The sequence below is a fragment of the Amphibalanus amphitrite genome, unplaced genomic scaffold (genome assembly GCF_019059575.1).
Source record: "Amphibalanus amphitrite isolate SeventyFive unplaced genomic scaffold, NRLGWU_Aamphi_draft 001045F_arrow, whole genome shotgun sequence".
NCBI classification, from domain to species: Eukaryota; Metazoa; Arthropoda; class Thecostraca; order Balanomorpha; family Balanidae; genus Amphibalanus; species Amphibalanus amphitrite.
Genome location: NW_024882539.1, coordinates 130064 through 154318, shown reverse-complemented (window position 1 = coordinate 154318; position 24255 = coordinate 130064). Strand labels below are relative to the sequence as shown.

Below are 24255 nucleotides of genomic sequence, written 5' to 3'. Positions count from 1 at the left end.
ATACTCCGTTGATCTCTGCCAGCTGCGGGGGCATCCTCTGACCGATGATCAGAGATGGCATGGTCCACAGCGTCAACGCAATGATACTCAAAGTATGGTACTGTTCCCTCATAACTACTCCCTTGGGCGTCAAACCACACTTCATCATTCAGTTCGTGTGGACCTGTTGTTACCGACACACATCCCTCTTCCTTGACGCTACTGGTCACAGTTTGTAGGTTACCATCGTCTGATTCCCCCTGTGCACTCACCCGCTTCCCAATAGCCATGGCGATGGTAGCCTTACTGCTAATGGTGGTAATATCCTCCGTGACACCAGTGATGGTAGTGGTGTCATCAGTGACGGCGGTGGCGACGTCGGTAGCGATGCTGGCACCAAACAGACCAGTGATGGTGGCACTGAGGTCACCCAGGTAACCAGCGATGGTGGTGCTGAAGTTACCGAGGCATCTGATGAACTCAGTGCTGCTGCCACTGCCGCCGGTGACCTCGGTGCCGCCGTCGCCGATGACCTCAGTGACGCCTCCACTACCACCGGTGTCGCTGCCGTTGCTGCTGCCGTCGGGGACTTCTGTGACACCATCGCTGGATGCCTCGGTAACTTCAGCACCACCATCGCTGGTTACCTGGGTGACCTCAGTGCCACCATCACTGGTCTGTTTGGTGCCAGCATCGCTACCGACGTCGCCACCGCCGTCACTGATGACACCACTACCATCACTGGTGTCACGGAGGATATTACCACCATTAGCAGTAAGGCTACCATCGCCATGGCTATTGGGAAGCGGGTGAGTGCACAGGGGGAATCAGACGATGGTAACCTACAAACTGTGACCAGTAGCGTCAAGGAAGAGGGATGTGTGTCGGTAACAACAGGTCCACACGAACTGAATGATGAAGTGTGGTTTGACGCCCAAGGGAGTAGTTATGAGGGAACAGTACCATACTTTGAGTATCATTGCGTTGACGCTGTGGACCATGCCATCTCTGATCATCGGTCAGAGGATGCCCCCGCAGCTGGCAGAGATCAACGGAGTATTGCCTCTCAGTTAGATGTTGATATTGACATTTGGTTTGACGCACATGTTGAAAACCGGGTAGGAGTGGAGATGCAGGGCGCTAGTTATTGGCATGACGCCATTGAGGGAGCTGTCCTCGTTACCAGTAGCGTCACACAGGAGCACTCCGGTAGTGGAGCGCGCCCGAAATCCAGAGGCCTTCAGACTAGGATAGGATATAGTACTACACGGTGTGACAATCAGTATAGGCAGACCAGCGCACCTCCTATGCCTACTTCCTCGAACGGAACTATCTCTAGCGATAGGTGTGATGTTGATAACGACTACAAACAAAACCCGGCGATAGAGCAAGCGCTAGGCCTGCCAGCTCCGGCATCCACTGTTAAAAAGTTCACCAACCTCACAACTCGCCCTCTCAGCTCTAAAGAGACCAACCTTCTTGAAAAGGGTCCCAGTTTTGCCCTCTCACAACGCATTAACAATCACACTATACACAACGTTGAAGTGGGCCTCGAAAGAGGCGCATTTGCTATACGTTGGCAGGAGGAAATCGAGCAACAAAATAAAAACAAACAACATGGACCACCAGGTCAAGTTCAACATAAGCCCCAGGTTACGCTTCGTCCTCGATTTAGTGACACGGACACGAAACAAGCACCTCAAGCCCACCCTGTCACAGAACACGCACTGAAGAAACTCAAACAAAAAGTAATGGGTCTGTATACTCACCACAAATCAAACACCAAACAGAACCACACAAAACATGACAGATCTACACTCACAGACCTAAAGAATGATGACGACCTTATCGTCAAGCGCTCAGATAAATGCAAGGGATTAGTCCTTTTGGAGAAATCAGAGTACGTACACAAGACTGAAACTATAGTGAATGATTATCAGCCCATTGACAAAAATCCAACCAAAAAACTAGACGTCGAGACTTCTGACCTCATCACCGAGACTTTGGCAGGTAAACTACCCGACAAAATCATACACGCTCTAAAACCTAACGAGTCACGCACGGCAGAACTTTATGGACTTCCGAAAACACACAAACCAGGCAACCCGATGAGACCCATAGTATCAGCATGTGGGGACCCAGTTGACAAGCTCTCGTGGTTCCTAGAGAGAATAATCACCCAGCTTCTGATCCTAGTACCAGCCCACTTAACTAACACCTATGACTATTTGCAACACCTGAGCACTCGATTCCCTTCTGGCCTCCCACCCGGTGCCATCGCATTCACAGTAGACGTGAACAATCTCTACGGTAACATCCCCACAGCAGAAGCGATAGAGGCGACTATAGCTATGCTACGTACCCACTCGTCAAAGGTGAACTTATATGGTCTCACCATCCCTGATGTGAAAAAATTACTTGAGCACTGTCTGGAAAACAACTATGTACGCTTCGGTACAAAATATTACAAGCAAACCCAGGGGATAGCTATGGGAAGCCGTATAGCCCCTCCCCTGGCTATCCTCTTCATGAACGCAGTAGAAACACGCATACTAGCATCGGATAGACTACAACCTGCACTTTACCTTAGATACATCGACGATATTTTTGGTATTTGGACCCATGGCTCGCAAAACCTAGATGAATACATACAGTTCATTAATAGCTTCCATCCTTGTCTAAAATTCAGCTTCGAACGCACCGATCTCTCGTCACAAAGACAAATTCCCTTCCTTGATACACTAATCACTGTAGAACCCTCAGGAGCATACACCACAGAACTTTATGTTAAGCCATCAGCAGCCCCTATCATATTACATTTTGACTCCAGCCACCCTATGCAGACCAAAAGGAGCCTCATACACTCTCAGTCGCTTAGAGCTGTTCGTTTGGGGTCTGATAAAGCAGCACAGGACCGGGGTCTACAAAAAATAACGGACATATTCATTTCCAGCGGCTATCCGATTAAACTGATTCGTAACATACAAAACGCAATCAGATATAAAAACAAACAATCTCAAAAGAAAAAGTCTTCTCCCAATATTACCTACATATCTCTACCTTACATTGACGAAACCCTCACACGTAAAGTCAACGCAGCAGTGAAGTCCTCAGATTTGGATATTCGAGTTGCGTGGAAAAGCGGACCTACACTCTCAAATCAACTGACCTCGTCTGCACTGCAACCCCCTGATTGTCCCAGGGGGTGTCGTAAGACTTGCAGTACGTGTGAGGGTGGCCTCAAAGGTAGATGCCATACCAAAAACGTTGTGTATGAGATTAAATGTAAAATGTGTGGAGATACATACATTGGTAAAACTAAACGCATGGTGAGGACTAGATTTATGGAACACTTGGGAGACGCTAGGAACAAAAGGAAAGGTACTGACCTAGGTGATCATATACTGACAGCACACCCCACAGCACTACCGATGAACACTGACTTCGAAATTTCTATTCTTCATAGATGCAAGGACGAAGCGAACCTTTTAATAACTGAATCAATTGAGATAAGAAACAAAAAACCAGCACTTAACAAAAACACATCATCATGGCGCTTACTCCATCCAGTTCCCTACACATCATCATATGCACATTAGCGCTTGTTCCTTGGCTTGTTCTGTTGGTAGCGTTATATGACACCGATACCTACATAGTAGCAGTAGTTCCTTTCGTGTCTAACAGATGGCTCCAGTAGGCAGCGCCTGTAGATATGCTGTACCGCCGAACACTGATTATGATTGGGTATTATAGGTCATTGTTAGCTGTGATTTAGAATGATGTGTATGTATTAGTGTGCGCGTAGTACGAATTCTGAGATGGAATGATAGCGTAATTCGCGTAGTACGTATTGTGTTGTCGACTGTTAAATAGGTATACGTATTTATTAACATAGACAAATAATAGCGCGCAGTACGCACTTAGGGGTCGATCTTAAAATTATTATTCGTCTAAATCTCAAGATATCTGTTAATCCTTTCACGATATTTATTGCATGCGCATGATTTGTGTCTGAGCTTGGCCTGCATCTCTGTGTTCTATTTGTTGAATTTACCTATATGTATCCGAAGAAGCCCCGTGGGTGAAACGTAATACAACTATTCTATCAATTTTGATCCTAAATAATGAGCATCTGGCTAATCATCTTCATCATAGCATGTAAACAAACAGATATAAACAAACTCGTATCCCCAACATCACCACAATGTATGACGTCAGCTCGCGAGATGCCATAGCAGCATGTAGCAGCGTCCAGTGAAACACCGCCCTGATGTCCACAGTCCAGTAGCACGGGAATGCTCTCATTCGTACAATTTTGGCTCGCACTGCAGCGTTGGATGCTAACGGGACGTTTTAGCTGGCATACAGATCATCAGGAGTGTGCTGTCTTGACGTAGATGTTAATTGGTGGCATGGCTACTTTCAAATACAGTTTTCTTCTTCTTAAAGCACAAAGGCTCATCGTCATCAAAATTATCGTCATCATTTTTTTTTATATTTTTTTTTCTACACCGCCACCCATGAACAGGTGACCAGGAGTGCCCCCTCCCTCTATCCCAGCGACACACAGAACCTTACGTTAACACCAGAAAACTTAATATGACAAGTCGCGGCACTCCCTGCTAAGAGTAAGGAAAAAAAACAAAAGAAGGCGAATATCAGAGGAGTAAGCATGCTGTTAATAGATGGTATAAAAGAAGCAAAGTAGTCACAACTGCAAACAGTTAGTGACTGCCCTCCTACATCCCTGAAACGCCCACTGATGCTCACTCACACAGGGGAATGTTAGTGGGAGGAAGACAACTGAGGGGGATACAGTCATACATACATAGTGGATAGTTGTAGGTAACATCTCTGGTCAAATTCAGGCAGGGTCATTTACTGAGCCTTTGTAAGGCCGTCCAACTAAGCAAGGCTTGTTGTCAGACGGCCCACAGAGGCCAGTTCCGAAGTGGCTGGTGTAGAAATTAGGACAGGTAAGGCAATAAAGCAATAAAGGCAACATAACGAGACTGGCAGGCGATATCAAAAGACGCAAAAGAAAACAAGCAAAAAAAACAAAGAACACAAAAAATCACATACACACAATGGGAAAGGGGTAACCGAAAAGGAAGGACGGGTAACAGAACTAGCTACTCGATAATAAAGATGTTTTTTTATGTGTATAAAACGTACATACTAATATACATGGAACATATATTGATGAGAAACACTGTATTCAATGAATCAACCATACTGGCTTAGGAAGAAACTTTTGGAGATGTTTTTGATAACGGATTTCGAAGTTGGCACCGTAGAAAGTCTAGGAAATAAAGGTACCATAATTCTGTTCCAAATTCTAGGCCCAGCCCATGATAAAGTATGAGTTTTGTAAACTCTATATGCAAATGACTCATAGAAATGTTTAACGGAACGATTAATTCTAGTAGGTTCGGAGGTTACAAAAAGCTCAGCAATAGCAGATGGCAGGTTCCCATTAAGTTTTCTGTGTAATAGTAATAACATTTGTTGATGCCCAAGATCCCTAAGTTTAAGAAGTTTAAATTTCCTGAATATTGGCGCAGTATGAGCCAGTCTTGGCTGTCCATCGATTATTCTAACAGCTCGTTTCTGAAGTTTTTCTAATTCACTTAAGCTATTTGGATAAGTGTTAGTGTAAATAAAGCAGCAGTAGTTGACATGACTCTGGAAAAGAGAATGATACAATAACAAAAGGTGTTTTGTGCCCAAGAGGTACTTTAACCTATTCATCATTCCAATGTTTCTCGACAATGTTGTTTGCAGTTTGGCTATGTGTGTTTTCCATTTGAGGTCTTCATCAATAAATACACCAAGGTATTTAACAGTGTTTGCACGGACAATTTCAGCACCATCAATTTGAATTGCTAGTTCAAAATCTGTCCGTTTATTGGTATATATCTGATAGTACGTTTTATCAGAGTTTAAAGACAACTGGTTGGAAGCAAACCATTCAGCAACTTTAGGCATTAATGTATTTACTCTAGCTTGAAGTACATTTTCGTTTTCTCCTTCTATGAAAATGGCAGTATCATCAGCATATAAAAGTACAGATATGTGTTCATCACATACGGAGATAAAATCATTTATGTACAATATAAAAAGAAGTGGACCTAAAATAGATCCCTGAGGTACTCCGATGTTTATCGGAAGAATAGATGATTCAATGTCATCAATTTGTACACATTGAGTGCGTTCGTTCAAGTATGATCTTAGCATCATATGTGCTTCATCACATATGCCATATTTATGTAGCTTACAAAGTAATATTTCGATATCAACTGTATCGAAAGCCTTGCGGAGGTCGAGGTAAATTCCGCAAGTGTTCAAGTTACTTTCAAAAGCACTTACAATTTTTTCTTGAAGAATTACGATAGGCATGTACGTACTCATACCTTGCCTAAAGCCAAATTGATTATCACAGATGATGTTATTTTGAGTCAAGTGTTCACTTAAACGAGCATAAATGAGTTTTTCTAGTAATTTCGAGATGACCGGCAGTAAAGAAATTGGTCGGTAGTTATTGAATAACTGTTTGTCCCCAGACTTATAAATGGGCTTAATAACAGCTCTTTTTAATAAGGTGGGAAACACACCTTGGTGAAGGCAGAGATTCATTAAGTGAACAATTTCAGCTATTATTGATGTATATGTTGATTTAAATATCTTTGTATTTATTTTGTCATGACCACTTCCCACATTGCGCATATTGTTCACAATATTTTTTACTTCATTTTCATCTGTCGCAGAGAATCGATGAAGTGGTATTCCTACGTAGTTAGGAAGATAATCCAATGGATTGCATTCAGTTTCTCTTATCTTGCTTTTCAGCTCCTTTCCGATGTTCGTGAAAAATTTGTTAAACATAGTAACTATTTCTTTGGTGTCTTGGACTAGGCCTCTGTTTGTTTTGAATGCCTCAGGTAATTTGATGTTTTCGGAGGAGCCTGTGGACAATTCCTTGATGATATTCCACGTTTCCTTAGAGTCTGATGTTTTAAGTTTAGCTTGGATATATGCTTTCTTTGCTTCTCTTATTATTTTCACAAGTAAATTACGATATTTGCGATACTTATTTGTATTTTCAAGCACCGGCTCTTTATTTTTTAACAGAAATAGTTCATTTTTTCTGGATATCGAGGCCAAGATGCCAGGCGTGATCCAGGGTTTAATTGGTGTGTTTTTTCGCGATGGTACAAAAGTTTTGCTAAACTTTTGTATTCCAACAGAATAAGATCGAATTATTTTTTCATAAGCTAAGTTAGGATCAGTTACATTTGTGAGGTTTTGTAAATTTTATCTCCACATTATCACATCTCAAATCAAATTATCACATTATCACATCAAATTTCATCTCCACATCATCTCCACATTATTGTTCCAGTTAAGATTGTCCCCACTCTACCCTGGCGCCTGTAGAAGTCGAGGGCTCCGCCCTCTGACCCAGCCCGACTCGCCGCTCAGCTGCGCGCTCGCCGGCTCGCTCGATGACCTTGGCGGCGGACGATGACGTCATGCCGGTCAGCTGATAGCTGCCGTGACGTCACATACACAGACACACACCAGTCAGTCAGCTGATCGGTCCGCGCGGGCCGCCGAGCGAAGGCCGCGGCTGAACAAACGGCTGCCTGTCTCGTTTGAGGGCGATGGTTCGGATAGGGGTAGGGCAAGAAGGCAGACTAAAGTAATGTGTTTGAAGCGTTGCAGGGTTTCCTAGCGGCCGCTCCAGCTGTACAGATACCGGAACCGGTACCGCCAGGATGCTTTGTTTCGGACTCGTGACGCGGCCCAGCGAAGGTGAATCAGGACTCCGGTGACGGCTATAGCGTGTTCCGGTGGGTCGGCTATGATTCCGCTTCCCACAACTGATGGGGCTGACACATCGCTCAGTGGAATCAGACGCTCCTCGGTGGTTCGAGATGTTTTGGAAGCGTTGTGATGAATGGAAGGTCGTTTTCTCCCAGAAGGGGTTTAATCTGTCTGCTCATATGCGCACGCATTTTTGTTTTTCCGCGTGTTTGGCAGACAGCACCCTCTTTGACCCTGAACTGAGCTCCATTGAATGACGAATAGACCGACTCGAACACGCTAGGGTCACCCGCCGATTGCGACCCCCCCTGTGACTCATGTGACGTCACTCAATTTTGTCCAGACCAACCTAGCCCTATGTCCTGGACTAACCCGGTCCAACCAATGCCAGTCTAGCCCGGCCCATTCCAACCCAGTCTAATCCAGCCGTAGTTACGGATGCCCCTCTCAGTATCCTAAAATTTGTCTATTTGGGTGGGAAACAACATCCAGATTATGACAATTTTCCACTCTCATTTCAAATCTTCGAGGGCGATTTTCCACTCCCAACCTAAAAAACGAGGAGTATCTGCGTGCATGGTCATAAACATATTGATACATGTAATACAAGCTACATTCTACCACATGTGCTTGGTGATGCATGCTATCAATTCGTTTTCCCTTCATTCTTACCACTCCCACCTGTTTTTAGCTTACCTGCCCGGCAATTTTCCACTCGCAGCGCCCGAGTACCTGAATTATTTACCCCTCTGACACCCAAACCAAAATATAATTCTGGGATACTGCCTATGTTCCCGTCTACCCTCGCAGGGTGGACGGTGGCACACACTCGGCTACCCTCACAGGGTGGACGGTGACACACACTCGGCTGCCCTCACAGGGTGGACGGTGACACACACTCGGTCGGCTCTGTAGTCCGTCCCGCCTATCTGGGCCCCGTCCGCTGGGACGGGGACGGAACGGTGAATCCCCCGGCGGACGCGGTCATTCCGAGTTCCGACGACAGACGACAGCACCAGAGCGGGCAATCTGTACCGCGGACGGACACGGCAGACGACAGCAGAGCGGGCAGTTTGTGCCGCGGACAGACACGGCAGACGACAGCAGAGCGGGCAGTCTGTACCGCGGACGGACACGGCAGAAACCCGGCACGAAATGGCCAGTGCTTCAACTTTGCGCCGTTTTTAGATTTGTCGCGTTTTCGGATGACGTGAGCTTTGTGCGGTTTTAAATGTTGATCAACTGGTGTTTTGGGGAAATGGCATTGGTAAATAACTAAGCTTTGCGTTTCGACGCATTGTTTACTGCGTAGCTCATACAGTTGGTCAACTGTCCAACCACGGCCCTGCTCCGGCACTGCGTCGGGCCTAACGGCGCTGGACTAGCGGCGATTGGAATGGCCACACCCACCGCCAGACATACACGTATTATCAACACGGGCTGCCAGATTTCCATCACAGTTTGGAATGTGCGCTGAGGGAGTCCACCGTTCCTCTATGGACGCTGCTGAGCCCCGTCTGTGTTACCAGGGCTTTCTGAGCGCGTCCAGTGTCGCCATCGCCGCTCGTTTTGCGCTCCCGACTGCACTGAGCAGGCCGCTGTTTACCGATTGGTCGGCGGACAGGAGCGGTACTCTACTCTCTATGTTGGGACGGTACATGGCGGTACTCATGGCTGTACCGGTACTCGGTACACGGGGGACCGGTACGCGATCTCGTGTTTGGCCGGTGTCGGGTGAATAGCAAGCCAAAGAGATCTGGTACTCGGCATTTGTTTCCGTTGCCCTGGCGCCGTTAGAGCGCGGTGCCCTCCCTCGCCACCTGTTGCCGCGCCGAGCGGTGCGGCTATTTGGAACACCGTACCTCCCTCCCTCCCTCCCCCTCCCCCTCTCCCACCTGTATGGCCGGAGAGCCGGACCGGTCCGCGGTCAGCTGGTCCGACGCTCTCAGGGGGAGGGGGGAGGGGCAGTCAGCTGTTCTGCGGGAGGGAGGGGAGGCGGTCAGCTGAGCGCGCGGTGTGGGGCACGGCCGTCAAACCATGGAAGAGGGGAGGGAGGAGGGGGCGGTGGCCGGTTCATGGACAAGGCGGAATGCGATTACCTAACATGCAGTTCAGGTGTGAGATGGTCCGGGCTTGTCTTCTAGCGGTTTTGAATATTTTATTCAGGGCTTTACAAGTGGATGATGCATTTTTTGGTTCTGTCTCGCTTCAGGCAGCTGGATGGGTCATGTGAGTTTATTAAGTTAATTGACTGTCTGTTCTTGTAATTAACTGGGTAACTCATTCTAACGATTTGAACAGATAGGCCCCTTTGAAGTCTGGCTGTCTGTCTTGGTGACTGATTCTGATCTGATTGATGCGTATTTCACTGCGGGTCAACCGGAGCTACCAGTAGACTCCCAGTATATCAGGTGTGGTGGACGTATCACGCATCACGCAATGACTGGCGAATCGGCTCGCCGACGCGTTAAATGCTCAGCCTGGGAAGCTGCGCAATATTCGTCGTCTCTTCGTCACTGGTTGTCTTCTTTCTCAGTTACCCTTTTGTGCTGTCTGCCCCGTCATATCACTCTTTGACTTATAGCGTTTAGACCCAGTACCGTCCGCCATCGAAAGGCATAGACGAATTGTCGAGCGTTGCCGAAGTTTGCCTGGACGAATACCTATCCCAAGATCGAACTATCCGGGACCGTACTCGGATTATTTTACCGCAGGGTATTCTGGCCACTCTGTTGCACTGGCCGGGTCCGTAATGCGGACCCTCTAGCAGCTGACTCGGCCCTCCCGATCAGCTGATTCCTGTGGAGGGACGGTCCGTGGCTGCGGGGGAATTGTACCGAGACCACTGAGGGCGATAGGCGGGGAGCTCTCCCGCCGCCCGTCGCCCGGTAGTGCGGGGCGTGCCAAACCTGCTGGCGCCGGTCCAGGGAAGAAGGGCGTGAGGTCCGGCAGAGCACGGCCGGCCGGGTGCGCGTGGGGCGGGGCCAGGGTCAGAGCACAGGGTCGTGTTTAACTGATGTGAAGTGATATTGGTCTAGGTCTCGTTTGTTCCCATGGGTCCATGTTCTGACTGTTTATTTCATGTGGCTGACGCACGTCTGGTATGTGGAGGCGAGAAGTGCCTTGGTGGTATTGAGAACATTCGAAGCTGACTATTTAACAGTAAATGCTCGCATATGAACGTTGGCTATTTGTCACCAAAAGATAAGATTGGTTAGTTAAGATTGCTGACATATGTATTGTTATCAAGGTATCCAGTATTGGTGACTTACCTTGGCTAGTGTTAACTGTTTACGGCTGGTCTTTTTTGGTGTGTGAGAGAGGGCTGAGTACTGAGTAGTATCAGCTGGCTATTATTGGTCGGCGTCGGACGGCTCGGCCGGCCACTGTCGGTGTGTCGGCTGTACCGTCAGTGCCGGCCAGTGTCGGCCGGTGTGTACTGTGTCGGCTGTACCGTCAGTGCCGGTGTGTCGGCTGTGTACGCCGGCTGTTGGCCACCGGCCTACAATGACGCCACGCCGAGCCGGGCCGGTAGTGGCGGCTGCCAGCCTCCCGCAGTGGTGGGTGGGAGTGGAAACGGGGTCAGTGACCTGACAGGGGTCAGCGACCTGATTGCGAGGGGGCAATGACCTGACTTGTGGTGGTGACCAGATGAAGCAGTGACCCGACTGAGAAGGGTTAGTGACTTGATTAAAAATCTAAACGTCAACTGGGTGTAACCGCCTGCTCACTGAAAGGACGGAACTTCGTCGTAGCAGACGAAATCGGTCGGACTCAGCATTGTGTCGCCTATCGCCCGCCGGCCGCGGGTGTTTTCAGTTCCAATGTGCAAGTCATTCTGAGTATTGATTCGTAGACTGCCCTTGACGTTTTGGTGTGATTGTGGGAAACTTACGTAAGATGTCAAATAATTGTATTTTTTCCTGACCCTATGAAAGACATTCTCGATGTGTTATTTGTGTAGCTTTTTACAGTAGATATGATAGTGATGAGAATACCTAATGAATCAAACCTCGCCCGCGCCCCTCCCCCGGTATGGCTGGTCCGACGGGCAGCTGGGGGTCGTCACAGTCCGTCCGACGGGCAGCTGGGGGTCCATCACCGTCCGTCCGACGGGCAGCTGGCGGTCCTTCACATCACCGTCTGACGGGCAGCTGGGGGTCCATCACAGTCCGTCTGACGGGGAGCTGGTCGTCCATCACATCACCGTCCGACGGGCAGCTGGTGGTCCGTCACAGTCCCTCCGACGGGCAGCTGGGGGTCCATCACATCACCGTCCGACGGGCAGCTGGCCGTCCATCACAGTCCCTCCGACGGGCAGCTGGCCGTCCATCACAGTCCCTCCGACGGGCAGCTGGCGGTCCGTCACAGTCCGTCTGACGGGCAGCTGGGGGTCCATCACAGTCCGTCCGACGGGCAGCTGGGGGTCGTCACAGTCTGTCGGACGGGCAGCTGGTCGTCCATCACCGTCTGACGGGCAGCTGGGGGTCCATCACAGTCCGTCCGACGAGCAGCTGGCCGTCCATCCGTCACAGTCTGACGGGCAGCTGGCGGTCCATCACATCACCGTCTGACGGGCAGCTGGCGGTCCATCACGGTCCGACGGGCAGCTGGCGGTCGTCACAGTCCGTCTGACGGGCAGCTGGGGGTCCATCACAGTCCGTCCGACGGGCAGCTGGGGGTCCATCACAGTCCGTCCGACGGGCAGCTGGGGGTCCATCACAGTCCGTCCGACGGGCAGCTGGGGGTCCATCACATCACCGTCCGACGGGCAGCTGGCGGTCCATCACCGTCTGACGGGCAGCTGTCCGTCCGTTACAGTCCGTCCGACGGGCAGCTGGGGGTCTTCACGGTCCGTCCGACGGGCAGCTGGCCGTCCAGCTCGGATCACCGTCCGTCCGACTCACCCGTTCACCGTCCGTCCGTCCGTCCGTCCGTCCAGCTGTCTGGGAACCTCTGAGGCGAGGGGCTCCAGCACCGGTCGGCCCGGCCGGCTGCCGGTGTGGCGATCTCGTCCTTTACTACCCGTCCGTCCGTCCGTCCGTCAGGTTCCCCCGGCTGGGAGTCTGGGCACGATCGCTCCCACGGAGCAGCGGCCGTTCCGGCCCTCTCTGGCCCCCGTCGAGTGCCGATATTTGACCACTGCTCGTGCCGTGTGCTATAGATGCTGAATAGAGCACATGCGTGACGCGCGGCATATTTTTTATTCGTAGAAGGTTTTTGCGTTTCATAGATTTTTGTCAGATGACATTGTGTTCTTGTTTACTTATTCCGTTACGCTCATGATGTTCTGTACCGTAGGTATGTGGTAGATATGTTATGCTCGTAGTTGACTGCTCCTTCAAAACAGCTGCTCCGTTGATGTCCACAGTTCCCGGAGTGGAGGAGTGCTGGCTCCCCTAGCGGCGACCTCCGGCACCACTGTGTGCCGCTCCGTCCGACAGATGTCGCTGTGTGTTTCAGTGCTGCTGTCCATCTGTTCCCTGCTGTGCGACCCTAGCGGCGACCTCCCGCACTGCTGTTTACCGCTCCGTCTGACAGATGTCGCTGTGTGTTTCAGTGCTGCTCTCGATCTGTTCCCTGCTGAGCCTCTAGCGGCGACCTCCTGCACTACTGTTTACCGCTCCGTCTGACAGATGTCGCTGTGTGTTTCAGTGCTGCTGTCCATCTGTTCCCTGCTGTGCGACCCTAGCGGCGACCTCCTGCACTACTGTTTACCGCTCCGTCCGACAGATGTCGCTGTGTGTTTCAGTGCTGCTGTCCATCTGTTCCCTGCTGTGCGACCCTAGCGGCGACCTTGTGCACTACTGTTTATCGCTCTGTCTGACAGATGTCGCTGTGTGTTTTCAGTGCTGCTGTCCATCTGTTCCCTGCTCTGCGACCCTAGCGGCGACCTCCTGCACTACTGTTTACCGCTCCGTCTGACAGATGTCGCTGTGTGTTTCAGTGCTGCTGTCCATCTGTTCCCTGCTGTGCGACCCTAGCGGCGACCTCCAGCGCCACTGTTTACCGCTCCGTCCGACAGATGTCGCTGTGTGTTTCAGTGCTGCTCTCGATCTGTTCCCTGCTGTGCGACCCGAACCCGGACGACCCCCTGGTGCCCGAGATCGCCCGCATCTACAAAACCGACCGAGACAAGTACAACGAGGTAAGCCGAGAGCCGCCGGCTCGTCGGGGCGGTGGGTTCGATTCCCACTGACGCCCCGGGTGGTGTGAGAGGTCTTCGGGGCTTGGCGATCTTCAGTTCTAAAAAAATGCGCTGGTTAATGTGTACCGAAGTGTAATGTAAACGCGTGTATAGCCGTGGTGCTATTGAGTGACCATGCTGAAAATTCAAGCACGTAGAACCCGAAGTTTAAAATTCCATATGGTTGCGTTATCTCAGCTGACCGTGCCTTTGCCACTTTCAGTTGATTTTATCCTCATAATGCGATTTTGTCCTGGTATATGCGTATCGATTTTAGGACTTAAGTACGTATCGCTAAAGTACGTAGGACAAAAGTACGTATGCAAATGTTCGTACGCAAATATACGTAGGCGATTAAGTTCGTATGCCAAAAGTACGTACGCAAATGTTCGTACGCAAAAGTACGTATGCAAAAGTACGTAGTGCATAAAGAACGTATGTCAAAAGTACGTACGCAATTGTTCGTACGCAAAAGTACGTATGAAAAAGTACGTAGTGCATAAAGTACGTATTCCAAAAGTACGTACGCAAATGTTCGTACGCAAAAGTACGTATGCAAAAGTACGTAGTGTAAAATGTACGTATGGCAAAAGTACGTACGCAAATGTTCGTACGCAAAAGTTCGTATGCAAAAGTACGTAGTGTATAAAGTACGTATGCCAAAAGTACGTACGCAAATGTTCGTACGCAAAAGTACGTATGCAAAAGTACGTAGTGTATAAAGTACGTATACCAAAAGTACGTACGCAAATGTTCGTACGCAAAAGTTCGTATGCAAAAGTACGTAGTGTAAAAAGTACGTATGTCAAAAGTACGTACGGTTCGTATGCCAAAGTACGTATTGTATAAAGTACGTATGCTAGAAGTAGGGTATAGTAGTGTAAGTTGAGCCACTTTTCTTTATTGCTGCTCTGTTGCCATACTACAGGGAACTCATGATAAATTCATATACCAAATAATATACTTTGTCCATTTCGCCCATTTACTCATCGAGAAATTTTGCTATGCCTTGTAACAAATGCTCATTAAATAAAGAATAAGAAAGGTATTACACATTGATCAACTTAACCCAAGGGTGGGGTACGTACTTAACCCGCGCACCGACGGGGGGGGCGGATATCCGCCCCCCCCCCCCTGAGGTTTTTCGCGAATAGCGGAAAAGCGCCGCGAAATTTGGTATGACTATTCCCTCATCAATTTTACATATGGTGTGCAAGTTTGAACCTCCTACCTTTCAAGGTCAGGTCACCAGGTCACTTTGAATGACCCAACCTCAAGTCACTTTTTTTGCAACTTTGTCACCGTGCCAGAGCTACAGTAGATGTCGGAGGCCTTTGAAAGTCGCAGGATGTTATTAGGTCATTAGTAGCTACAATTTGTATATCTCGGAATTTTGATATCGGTGACCTAAGGTCAGGTCAATATCGCGACCTCCCCATTATAAGTCAATGGGGGAAAAATCAACTCCCTGTTTTTACCACTAAAACGGGTCGGAATGGCTCCATATACCATACATGACTTCATATACGATCAACCTTCACTACCTTGAGGTCTGTTTTGCTGTTGGGCAGCTGTGAGGTCATGTGACGTCATCAAAGGTCACCAAAGGTTTTTGACCAATAACTCCGTACAGGAAAAAGATACAGACGCGTGGATGGTCTCATTGTGTTCAGCTCGTCAAGACGCATCGAATGATATACATGATGACCTCGAAGTCACGTGACCTGAGGTCAACCTTTGACCTTGACCTTTCGAGATCAACATATATATCATTCGATGCGGATTGACGAGAGGATTACGATGATGCCCTTAGTTTGTTCCTATCTTGACTAATTCGAAAGTTATTCGAGAAAAACTCTCTCCATATCTAGCGCCGCCATTTTGACTTTTTCGACCCCTGTGACGTCATCTTTGACCTGACCTGAAAATGACCTTTGTAAAAATTGTAGATCTTGACCGTGCGTATCCGATGCCGTTTACCGCTTGTCGCTATCTTGCTTCGTTCTCGAGATCTCGGGGGGGGGGCGGTCATCCGCCCCCCCCCCCCCGTCGGTGCGAAGTTTGCGCAGACCCCCGTCGGTGCGCGGGTTAATACCCTACATACATTTGCTATACGTACTTTTGTCCGTGACGTACTTTTGTCCACACATAGGGTAGACCGGGGCAAGTCTCCCCGCCGAGGTAAAACACCTCACCGATGTTTCTCGGAACTGGCAGGGTTCTGGGGAAAGATCCTCTCTTCTGTTAATCCGGCCGGGCCCGGGGGGTAATTCCAACCACCGCAGCCCGGGGAGGGGCGTTTTTCACCCCCCCCCCCCTGTCTAACTCCGTAAATAAGAGAGCTACGCAAACAAAAGCGATACCAAACGAAAGGTCCTTACGAGACGCTTCTAAAGCACCCAAAATTTTTGACCTCAGGTCAATTTTCAAGGTCAGAGGTCAAGGTCAAAGGCAAAAACCGGCACATGTGTAGTGATCTCAAAGTGAGCGTTCTAGAGGACGGCAGGATGCTTAAAACCGGTAAAATTGGGTGTCAAACGAAAGAAGAGAATCTGAGAATTCCGACAATGTGCTCAACATCAAAGGTCAAGGTCAAGGTCATGCTCAAAATTGACCTCAAACTTACACTTTTTCGTACATCTTGTGTGTCAACTTCCAAGATGTTTTGAAATGTTCTGAGGCTTATCAGGTCCCTATTTGTGGTTCATCTTACGATACAAGGCTGCTCAAAGGTCAAGGTCACAGAAAAGAGTCCTTGCTACTAGGCTATTTCACTGATTCAAGTTAGTAATAATAAATAAGACAATTTTGCCATCTGGAGGCTCTAAATAAAGGCTTAGAGGAAAATAGATGCCAGATTCGTGATCAGCGGGTACGAATCCATCATAAACGGCTTTTGATGTGTCAAGGTCAACCAAAGGTCATTCGAGGTAACATGAGGTCAACATAAAACTTGCCCTTTTCCAAACAAAACAAAATATGTATCATTCGACGCGGCTTGACAAGACAAATGCGATGGTACCACTACCGTAGCTCTAGGACCATTTTTGTCCTTTTTGTTATTTGTTATTTGTTGTTAAGTTATTTGCGAAAAACTAAAACCACAGCTCGGGGTCGTTGACCTGACCTCTAATCTCAGGTCACTAAAACTATTTTTGTATTTTTGTCAAAGTCAAATGTTACACAACCGTGCTCGTAATTTGTCTTTATCTTTAAAACTCTATTTTAGCAGCTATTTGGTCTGTGACACCGAAGTTTGCCGTGCAGGGGTCTAGAAAAATCGACTTACGACGTCATTAATGGGGCTAGGTCCAATTGTTTTACTTCAGAAGATGTCAAATTGATGGGAAAAAAGGTGCTGAAAGTTTTGCTTTCCTATCCCTAAGCGTTCGGGAGCTATCGCAAATATTCGCCAGGAGGGGGGGGGGGGGCGAAAAACGCCCCCCGGGCCCGCGAGGGTTAAAGGAAAAAGTTCACTTTTAACATGGGGTTTGGAACTGGAATAGCAGTTTTGTTGCTTGCGCTGAGACTAGCACAAATCAGAAGCTTTTACGGCCCAACGATCACCCTAGACGAAGATATTCCATTTTTCGTTCCGAAAAGAGTGCCTTGCAGAGGAATGCGTGCCTTGCAAAGGAATGCAGTCACGTCATCGTCAGCCAATCAGAATGCTGCTTACAGCCGATGGGTTTTTCCTACGCAATATGATTGGTCAACGCGTAATAAGCTTCCGCGTCAAACATTATTTTATATAGAATATAGTTCTTCTTATACTAAAATATAGAAAATAATCCTTTTTACAAAAACGTTTTGTTTTATTTTCTGATCATTTTGAACATAAAAAAACATAAATCCATAGCAAAATACTAATTTCAGGAAAGTGAACTATTTCCTTTAATCTAGTGTATGGGGCTTCTTGCCTCAGGCCGTGGGGCGTTTTGCCCTGGGGGCTGCAGGGTTGGGGCAAAATGCCCCATTTGCAGTTGCTTCACAAAGCACTTCCTAACTGGGAGTCCGATCATAAGTGAATGAATTTGAGGCCTGAGGGATGGAATTTAAAGTAAAATGTCCAAAGAACACATTGAGCACAAATGTGGCCTTCCAGGTGATGTGAGATAAAAGTAGGTACCTATGTAGCAAAATAAATTATCTGGGGCGTCTTGCCCAAGGCTACCCTACTTTATACCCTACGTACATTTGCTATACGTAGGCTTTTGTACGTGACGTACTTTTGTCCATACGTAATTTATACCCTACGTACTTCTGCGATACGTCCTTTTGTCCGTGACGTACTTTTGTCCATACGTACTTTTTACCCTACGAACATTTGCTATACGTACTTTTGTCCATACGTACTTTATACCCTACGTACTTCTGCGATACGTACTTTTGTCCCTGACGTACTTTTGTCCATACGTACTTTATACAGTACGTACTTCTGCGATACGTTCTTTTGTCCCTGACGTACTTTTTTCCATACGTACTTTATACTGTACGTACTTCTGCGATACGTACTTTTGTCCTTGACGTACTTTTGTCCATACGTACTTTATATTGTACGTACTTCTGCGATACGTACTTTTGTCCCTGACGTACCTTTGTCCATACGTACTTAACCCTCGCCGGCCGAGGGGGGGGGGCGGGTGCCGCCCCCCCATAGGGTTTTTTCGCGATAGCTCCGAACACGCTGGCGATAGAGAGCTGAAACTTGGCATACCTGACCTTTGATCCAAGCCGCATCTTTTGACACCAACCGCATTTTTGGGTCAGGTCAGGTCACTGACCTATGACGTCATAAGTGAACCTCTGCACGGTCTTCAGATGTCGCAACTTCGCAACGCCCTCACTGCCAGAGGAGATGTCACAGGGAAATGAAACTTGCAGGATCTAGTATCCATTATGAGTCTCACAACTTGTATATCTCGGATTTTTCCTAAAGGTCATATGAGGTCAGGTCATTTTCGTGACCTCACCATTATAAGTCAATGGGGAAAAATTCAAACTGCTATTCTGGCGCCGGGAACGATCTCCAACTATCTCAAGCACACAGAATCGTGATTTGATGCACTCCTTGCAAGGTTAGATGCGTCACTTTTGCAATGTTGACCTTCCGTGACGTCATTTATGACGTCATCAAGGTCATATTAGTTTTTCGTCAATAACTCCCGATCAAATTGAGCTAGCGAGTCGCGAAAGCCACCAATGGACTCAGGAAGACCTGCCGAATCGAATGATATGCGACATGACCTCTTTCGACCAACTTCGTGACCTGGGGGTGCTGACCTGACCTTGACCTGAGGTCAACACCCCAAGTTGACCTGACCCGGACAAAAAGTATATCATTCGACGCGCCTGATCAAAGCGAACACGATGCTGCCAAAATCGCGGCTCTGCGGCCGTTTTTTGCGAAGTTATTCACCAAAAACTGAACCGTACCCTGGGGCACTTGACCTGACCTCAGAGGTCACCGGTTGACCTAGGACCTTAAAATCGGGTACCAATCTCTGCGTCTCGTAACGGCGCACACGCTCGTTTTTTCCGCGACGCGCTAGCTCCACCAGGGGCGAAACGGCGAGGGGGGGGGTCGTACCCGCCCCCCCCCCTCGGCCGGCGCGTATGTAGAAAACCAATAGGTCCGGCGAGGGTTAATACTGTACGTACTTCTGCGATACGTACTTTAATCCTACGTACTTTTGCTTACGTACTTTTGTCCTACGTACTTTAGCGATACGTACTTTTGTCCGTAACCCATGCGTATCATCATCCCGTCGCGTCTGTCGCCTGTGTTTCCGTGCTCGGTTTTTATCTGTTTCCGTTTTTTTGTGCTTACTTATAAGGGTTTCTGATTGTATTCTGGCGTTTCTGGCCTGTGTTTCGGTGTTTGGCGTTTCTGACTCTGTTGTCGTTGTTGTTTGTGACCTGTGTTTCCGCGCTCGTCCGCCAGGTGGCCCGGGAGTGGACGCGCAAGTACGCCATGTGATAGCGGAACTGACCACCAGGGGCGCTGTCGGCGCCGCGCCGCCGCCACCGCCGCCTGGCGGCCGGCCGGCGCAGCTGCAGTGCGGTCGGTGGCCGCGGGGCGGCGCGCGGCCGGCCGCCGGGCCGTGTACTCTGTGTCGGCGTGTGCGGCGCGCGGCGACATCTCACACCGTCGCCATGGAAACGGGGCGCGGGCGTCCAACCAGCGTCGTGCTGCGGCGCGCGGCGCGATTTGATTGGCTGCCTCACACTGTCGCCGCGGCAGTGGGGCGCAGCCGACCAATGGGCGTCGCGCTGCGGCGCGCGGCGCGTTTTGATTGGCTGTCCGGACGGAGCAATGAAAGTGATTCAGATAAATACACCGTAATCCGTATACACCACTCATCGTCAGCGTTTTTATGCCAACAAACTGGCCTGTGTTAAAAGAAGCTCGTACATCAAGCATGCATATCATATATTACCTTAATAATGCTCCACAATTATCTCACTGCTTCAAAATATCTGTATAAAATGGCATCGGCTGTTCACGGCCGTCATTTCGGCCAGCCGTGTTTGGAGAACAAGCAGCTAACTGACGGGGCTCGCACATCTTAGGCGGGACAACGGGCACCTGATAACAATGCTGGATCTTACAGTAGAACAGTCACTGGTCTCATTTGAGTTCATTCACTGGTCTCCAGCGCTCTCCATCAATTTGGCACTGACATGACACGGCTAGGCAGACGTGAATGGCCATTCATAGCCATTCAAATATAAAATCCTGTATAAAATGTGAAAAGCTAGAGATATAACGCTGAAGCCACATGTTGAAGCCGTGGTTACGACACCGGTGAAAAGGTTACGGCTTACGTTAATTGTACGACTTGCGCTTAGGACGCAGCATGTAGCCAGTGCCCGGTCGTTAGCACAAAACCCGGCGAGGTCTACCGAGGACCTCTGGTTCAGCTGGTACAGCTGGGGGTACAGCTGGTACCTCGGGTACAGCGGTCAGTGTGTCAGCTCAGTACACTCTGGGCTGTGAAGGCGCCCTACCCCGACTGCAGTTGTGTGCCGCTGTCAGCTGCCCCAGGACCGGGCCCACACACTGCCCGATCGTAACGCGCTGAAGGCGGGTGGCTCATGGTCATATCTACGGCCCCTAAGAGCGGTCCCTGGAGCGTGAAATGGTACAGAGAGTCACACTACCCGGCCGCTCGGAGTCGTCATGTAACCGTCTCTAAACTCGCAGAGTCTCCGAACAGCTGGCCGGCCGAACACCGGATTCACAGAGTCCCAGGTTCCTGTGACTGGGAGTGGCCATTTGAGCCGAACTGCGCCACATCCAACTCACAGAGGCCCGGCTACCTGTGACTGGGAGTGGCCATTGGAGCCGAACTGCGCCACATCCAACTCACAGAGGCCCGGCTACCTGTGACTGGGAGTGGCCATTTGAGCCGAACTGCGCCACATCCAACTCACAGAGGCCCGGCTACCTGTGACTGGGAGTGGCCATTGGAGCCGAACTGCGCCACATCCAACTCACAGAGGCCCGGGTTCCTGTGACTGGGAGTGGCCATTGGAGCCGAACTGCGCCACATCCAACTCACAGAGGCCCGGCTACCTGTGACTGGGAGTGGCCATTGGAGCCGAACTGCGCCACATCCAACTCACAGAGGCCCGGCTACCTGTGACTGGGAGTGGCCATTGGAGCCGAACTGCGCCACATCCAACTCACAGAGGCCCGGGTTCCTGTGACTGGGAGTGGCCATTGGAGCCGAACTGCGCCACATCCAACTCACAGAGGCCCGGCTACCTGTGACTGGGAGTGGCCATTGGAGCCGAACTGCGCCACATCCAACTCACAGAGGCCCGGCTACCTGTGACTGGGAGTGGCCATTGGAGCCGAACTGCGCCACATCCAACTCACAGAGGCCCGGCTACCTGTGACTGGGAGTGGCCATTGGAGCCGAACTGCGCCACATCCAACTCACAGAGGCCCGGCTACCTGTGACTGGGAGTGGCCATTGGAGCCGAACTGCGCCACATCCAACTCACAGAGGCCCGGCTACCTGTGACTGGGAGTGGCCATTGGAGCCGAACTGCGCCACATCCAACTCACAGAGGCCCGGCTACCTGTGACTGGGAGTGGCCATTGGAGCCGAACTGCGCCACATCCAACTCGCAGAGCCCCGGGTTCCTGTGACTCGTGACTGTGGCCATTTGAGCCGAACTACATATGGCACACCCAACCCGCACAGCCCAGGGTGCCAGTGACTGTGAGGGCCATTGGGCACCTGTAACCGGACAACCAAAACAACCCTGAGCAGCTGTGACTCGTTCAAAGAGCCGTCCACCCTCAGACACAGACGACGGAGTCCACCCGCGAGTCGCCCTGAACCGCCGATATCTCCGCCGACGACGGAGTCCACCCGCTAGTCGCCCTGAACCACCGATATCTCCGCCATCCCACCTCAGACACAGACGACGGAGTCCACCCGCGAGTCGCCCTGAACCGCCGATATCTCCGTCGCCACCTGCGAGTCGCCCTGAACCGCCGATATCTCCGCCGCGAGCCGCCGTGAGTCGCCCCGCGTCCAGTCCACAGAGTGAGCCGTCCGTGAGCCGTCGTGAGCAGTACTATGAACGGCTGGCAGTGCCCCTCCCCCCTCACAGAGCCACCATGGCCCATCCGTCCCCCCTCCCATAGAGCCAGCACATCCTGTCGGTCGTCCCCCCCTCCCATAGAGCCACCACGTCCCGTCGGTCGTCCCCCCCCCTCCCATAGAGCCAGCACGGCCTGTCGGTCGTCCCTCCCATAGAGCCACCACGTCCCGTCGGTCGTCCCATTTGCCGCATTGAGACCACCAATCCGCCCTGTCCTGCCGAGTCGCCACGAGAAGTCCCAGGCGTCCTCTGAACTCCGCCGTGGTTTCCGTTCGGCGGTCTCAGTGCCTCAGCTGGTACATGGGCACCTGGGGCCGGTCTCAGTGCCTCAGCTGGTACATGGGCACCTGGGGCCGGTCTCAGTGCCTCAGCTGGTACATGGGCACCTGGGGCCGGTCGCGCGGGCTCAGTGCCTCAGCTGGTACATGGGCACCTGGGGCCGGTCGGCGCTCTCAGTGCCTCAGCTGGTACATGGGCACCTGGGGCAGGTCGCGCGGTCTCAGCTGATGCGGCTCCAGTACGGGAGCGGTGGCCATCCTCCAGCGCTGCCGACAGGGCACCACAGGGGTGTCAGATGGTGTACCACAGGGGTGTCAGATGGAGCAGTCAGGCGGTGTACCACAGGGGTGTCAGAAGGTGTACCACAGGGGGTGTCAGACGGTGTACCACAGGGGTGTCAGAAGGTGTACCACAGGGGGTGTCAGACGGTGTACCACAGGGGGGTCAGACGGTGTACCACAGAGGTGTCAGACAGTGTACCACAGGGGTGTCAGACGGTGTACAACAGAGGTGTCAGACGGTGTACCACAGGGATGTCAGACGGTGTACCACAGGGGTGTCAGACGGTGTACCACAGGGGTGTCAGACGGTATACCACAGGGGTGTCAGACGGTGTACCACAGGGTTGTCAGACGGAGATCCACAGGGGTGTCAGACGGTGTAGCACAGGGGTGTCAGACGGTGTACAACAGGGGTGTCAGACGGTGTACCGCAGGGGTGTCAGACGGTGTAGCACAGGGGTGTCAGACGGTGTACAACAGGGGTGTCAGACGGTGTAGCACAGGGGTGTCAGACGGTGTACCACAGGGGTGTCAGACAGTGTAGCACAGAGGTGTCAGACTGAGTACCACAGGGGTGTCAGACGGTGTACCACAGGGGTGTCAGGCGGTGTACCACAGGCCCAGTAAACATGCCGACGTCGGCACGACGTCGGCCGACGTCGGGGTGACGTCGGCAACTCGGCATCGGCATGCCGACGTCGGCCCGACGTCGGTCCAACCTCGGCACGACGTCGGCTGGATGTCGGATGTGCCCGCATGTACCGACGTCCAGCCGGGATCCAGCCGACGTCGGGCCGAAGTCGGACCGAGATCAATCGCTGAGGTCCAGCCGACGTCGGGCCGACGTCGGACCGACATCGGCCGCTGTTTTGACCGTTAAAATAATATAAAATACATGTTTCATGTTTCATAAAGAGCTTCTGTATTCAAAATATCCTCAGGAAACTCAAATCTTCCTCCACGCCGCAACCCCCTGATCCGGACTGGACGGGAAACTTGATCCCATTTGGGATTGCCCGTAAGCCGAGCTCGCCCGTAGCTGGGTGCGGTGAGTGCTTGGGGGCTGCTCGGCCTATCCTT

At 50.6% G+C, this 24255-nt stretch overlaps 2 protein-coding genes across 4 annotated transcripts in view; one reads left to right on the top strand and one right to left on the bottom strand.

Annotated features, from left to right (window-relative positions):
- LOC122369519 (ubiquitin-conjugating enzyme E2-17 kDa) overlaps nt 1-20352 on the top strand; it is a 32544-nt gene extending 12192 nt beyond the window's left edge. Inside the window, exons 5-7 of one of the 2 annotated variants that reach the window (XM_043344315.1) lie at nt 13851-13954; nt 19938-20020; nt 20088-20352. In XM_043344315.1, coding sequence (XP_043200250.1) covers nt 13851-13954; nt 19938-19973 — 140 coding nt within the window. In that variant the 3' untranslated portion in view covers nt 19974-20020; nt 20088-20352. Of the gene's footprint in view, nt 1-13656; nt 13806-13850; nt 13955-19937; nt 20021-20087 lie in introns of those variants that run through there. The other variant, XM_043344317.1, reaches the window with a different exon arrangement.
- Nucleotides 20353-22761: 2409 nt separating this feature from the next.
- The window catches only part of LOC122369518 (sodium- and chloride-dependent taurine transporter-like), a 44417-nt gene continuing 42923 nt past the window's right edge, over nt 22762-24255 (bottom strand). The window contains exons 14-15 of one of the 2 annotated variants that reach the window (XR_006254417.1): nt 22963-23160; nt 22762-22923 (exon numbers count right to left, since the gene is read on the bottom strand). Coding sequence is in view for 1 of the 2 variants with exons in the window: in XM_043344314.1 (XP_043200249.1) it covers nt 22975-23001; nt 23095-23160 (93 nt within the window). In the remaining variant the exon portion in view is untranslated. Of the gene's footprint in view, nt 23161-24255 lie in introns of both variants that reach the window. The other variant, XM_043344314.1, reaches the window with a different exon arrangement.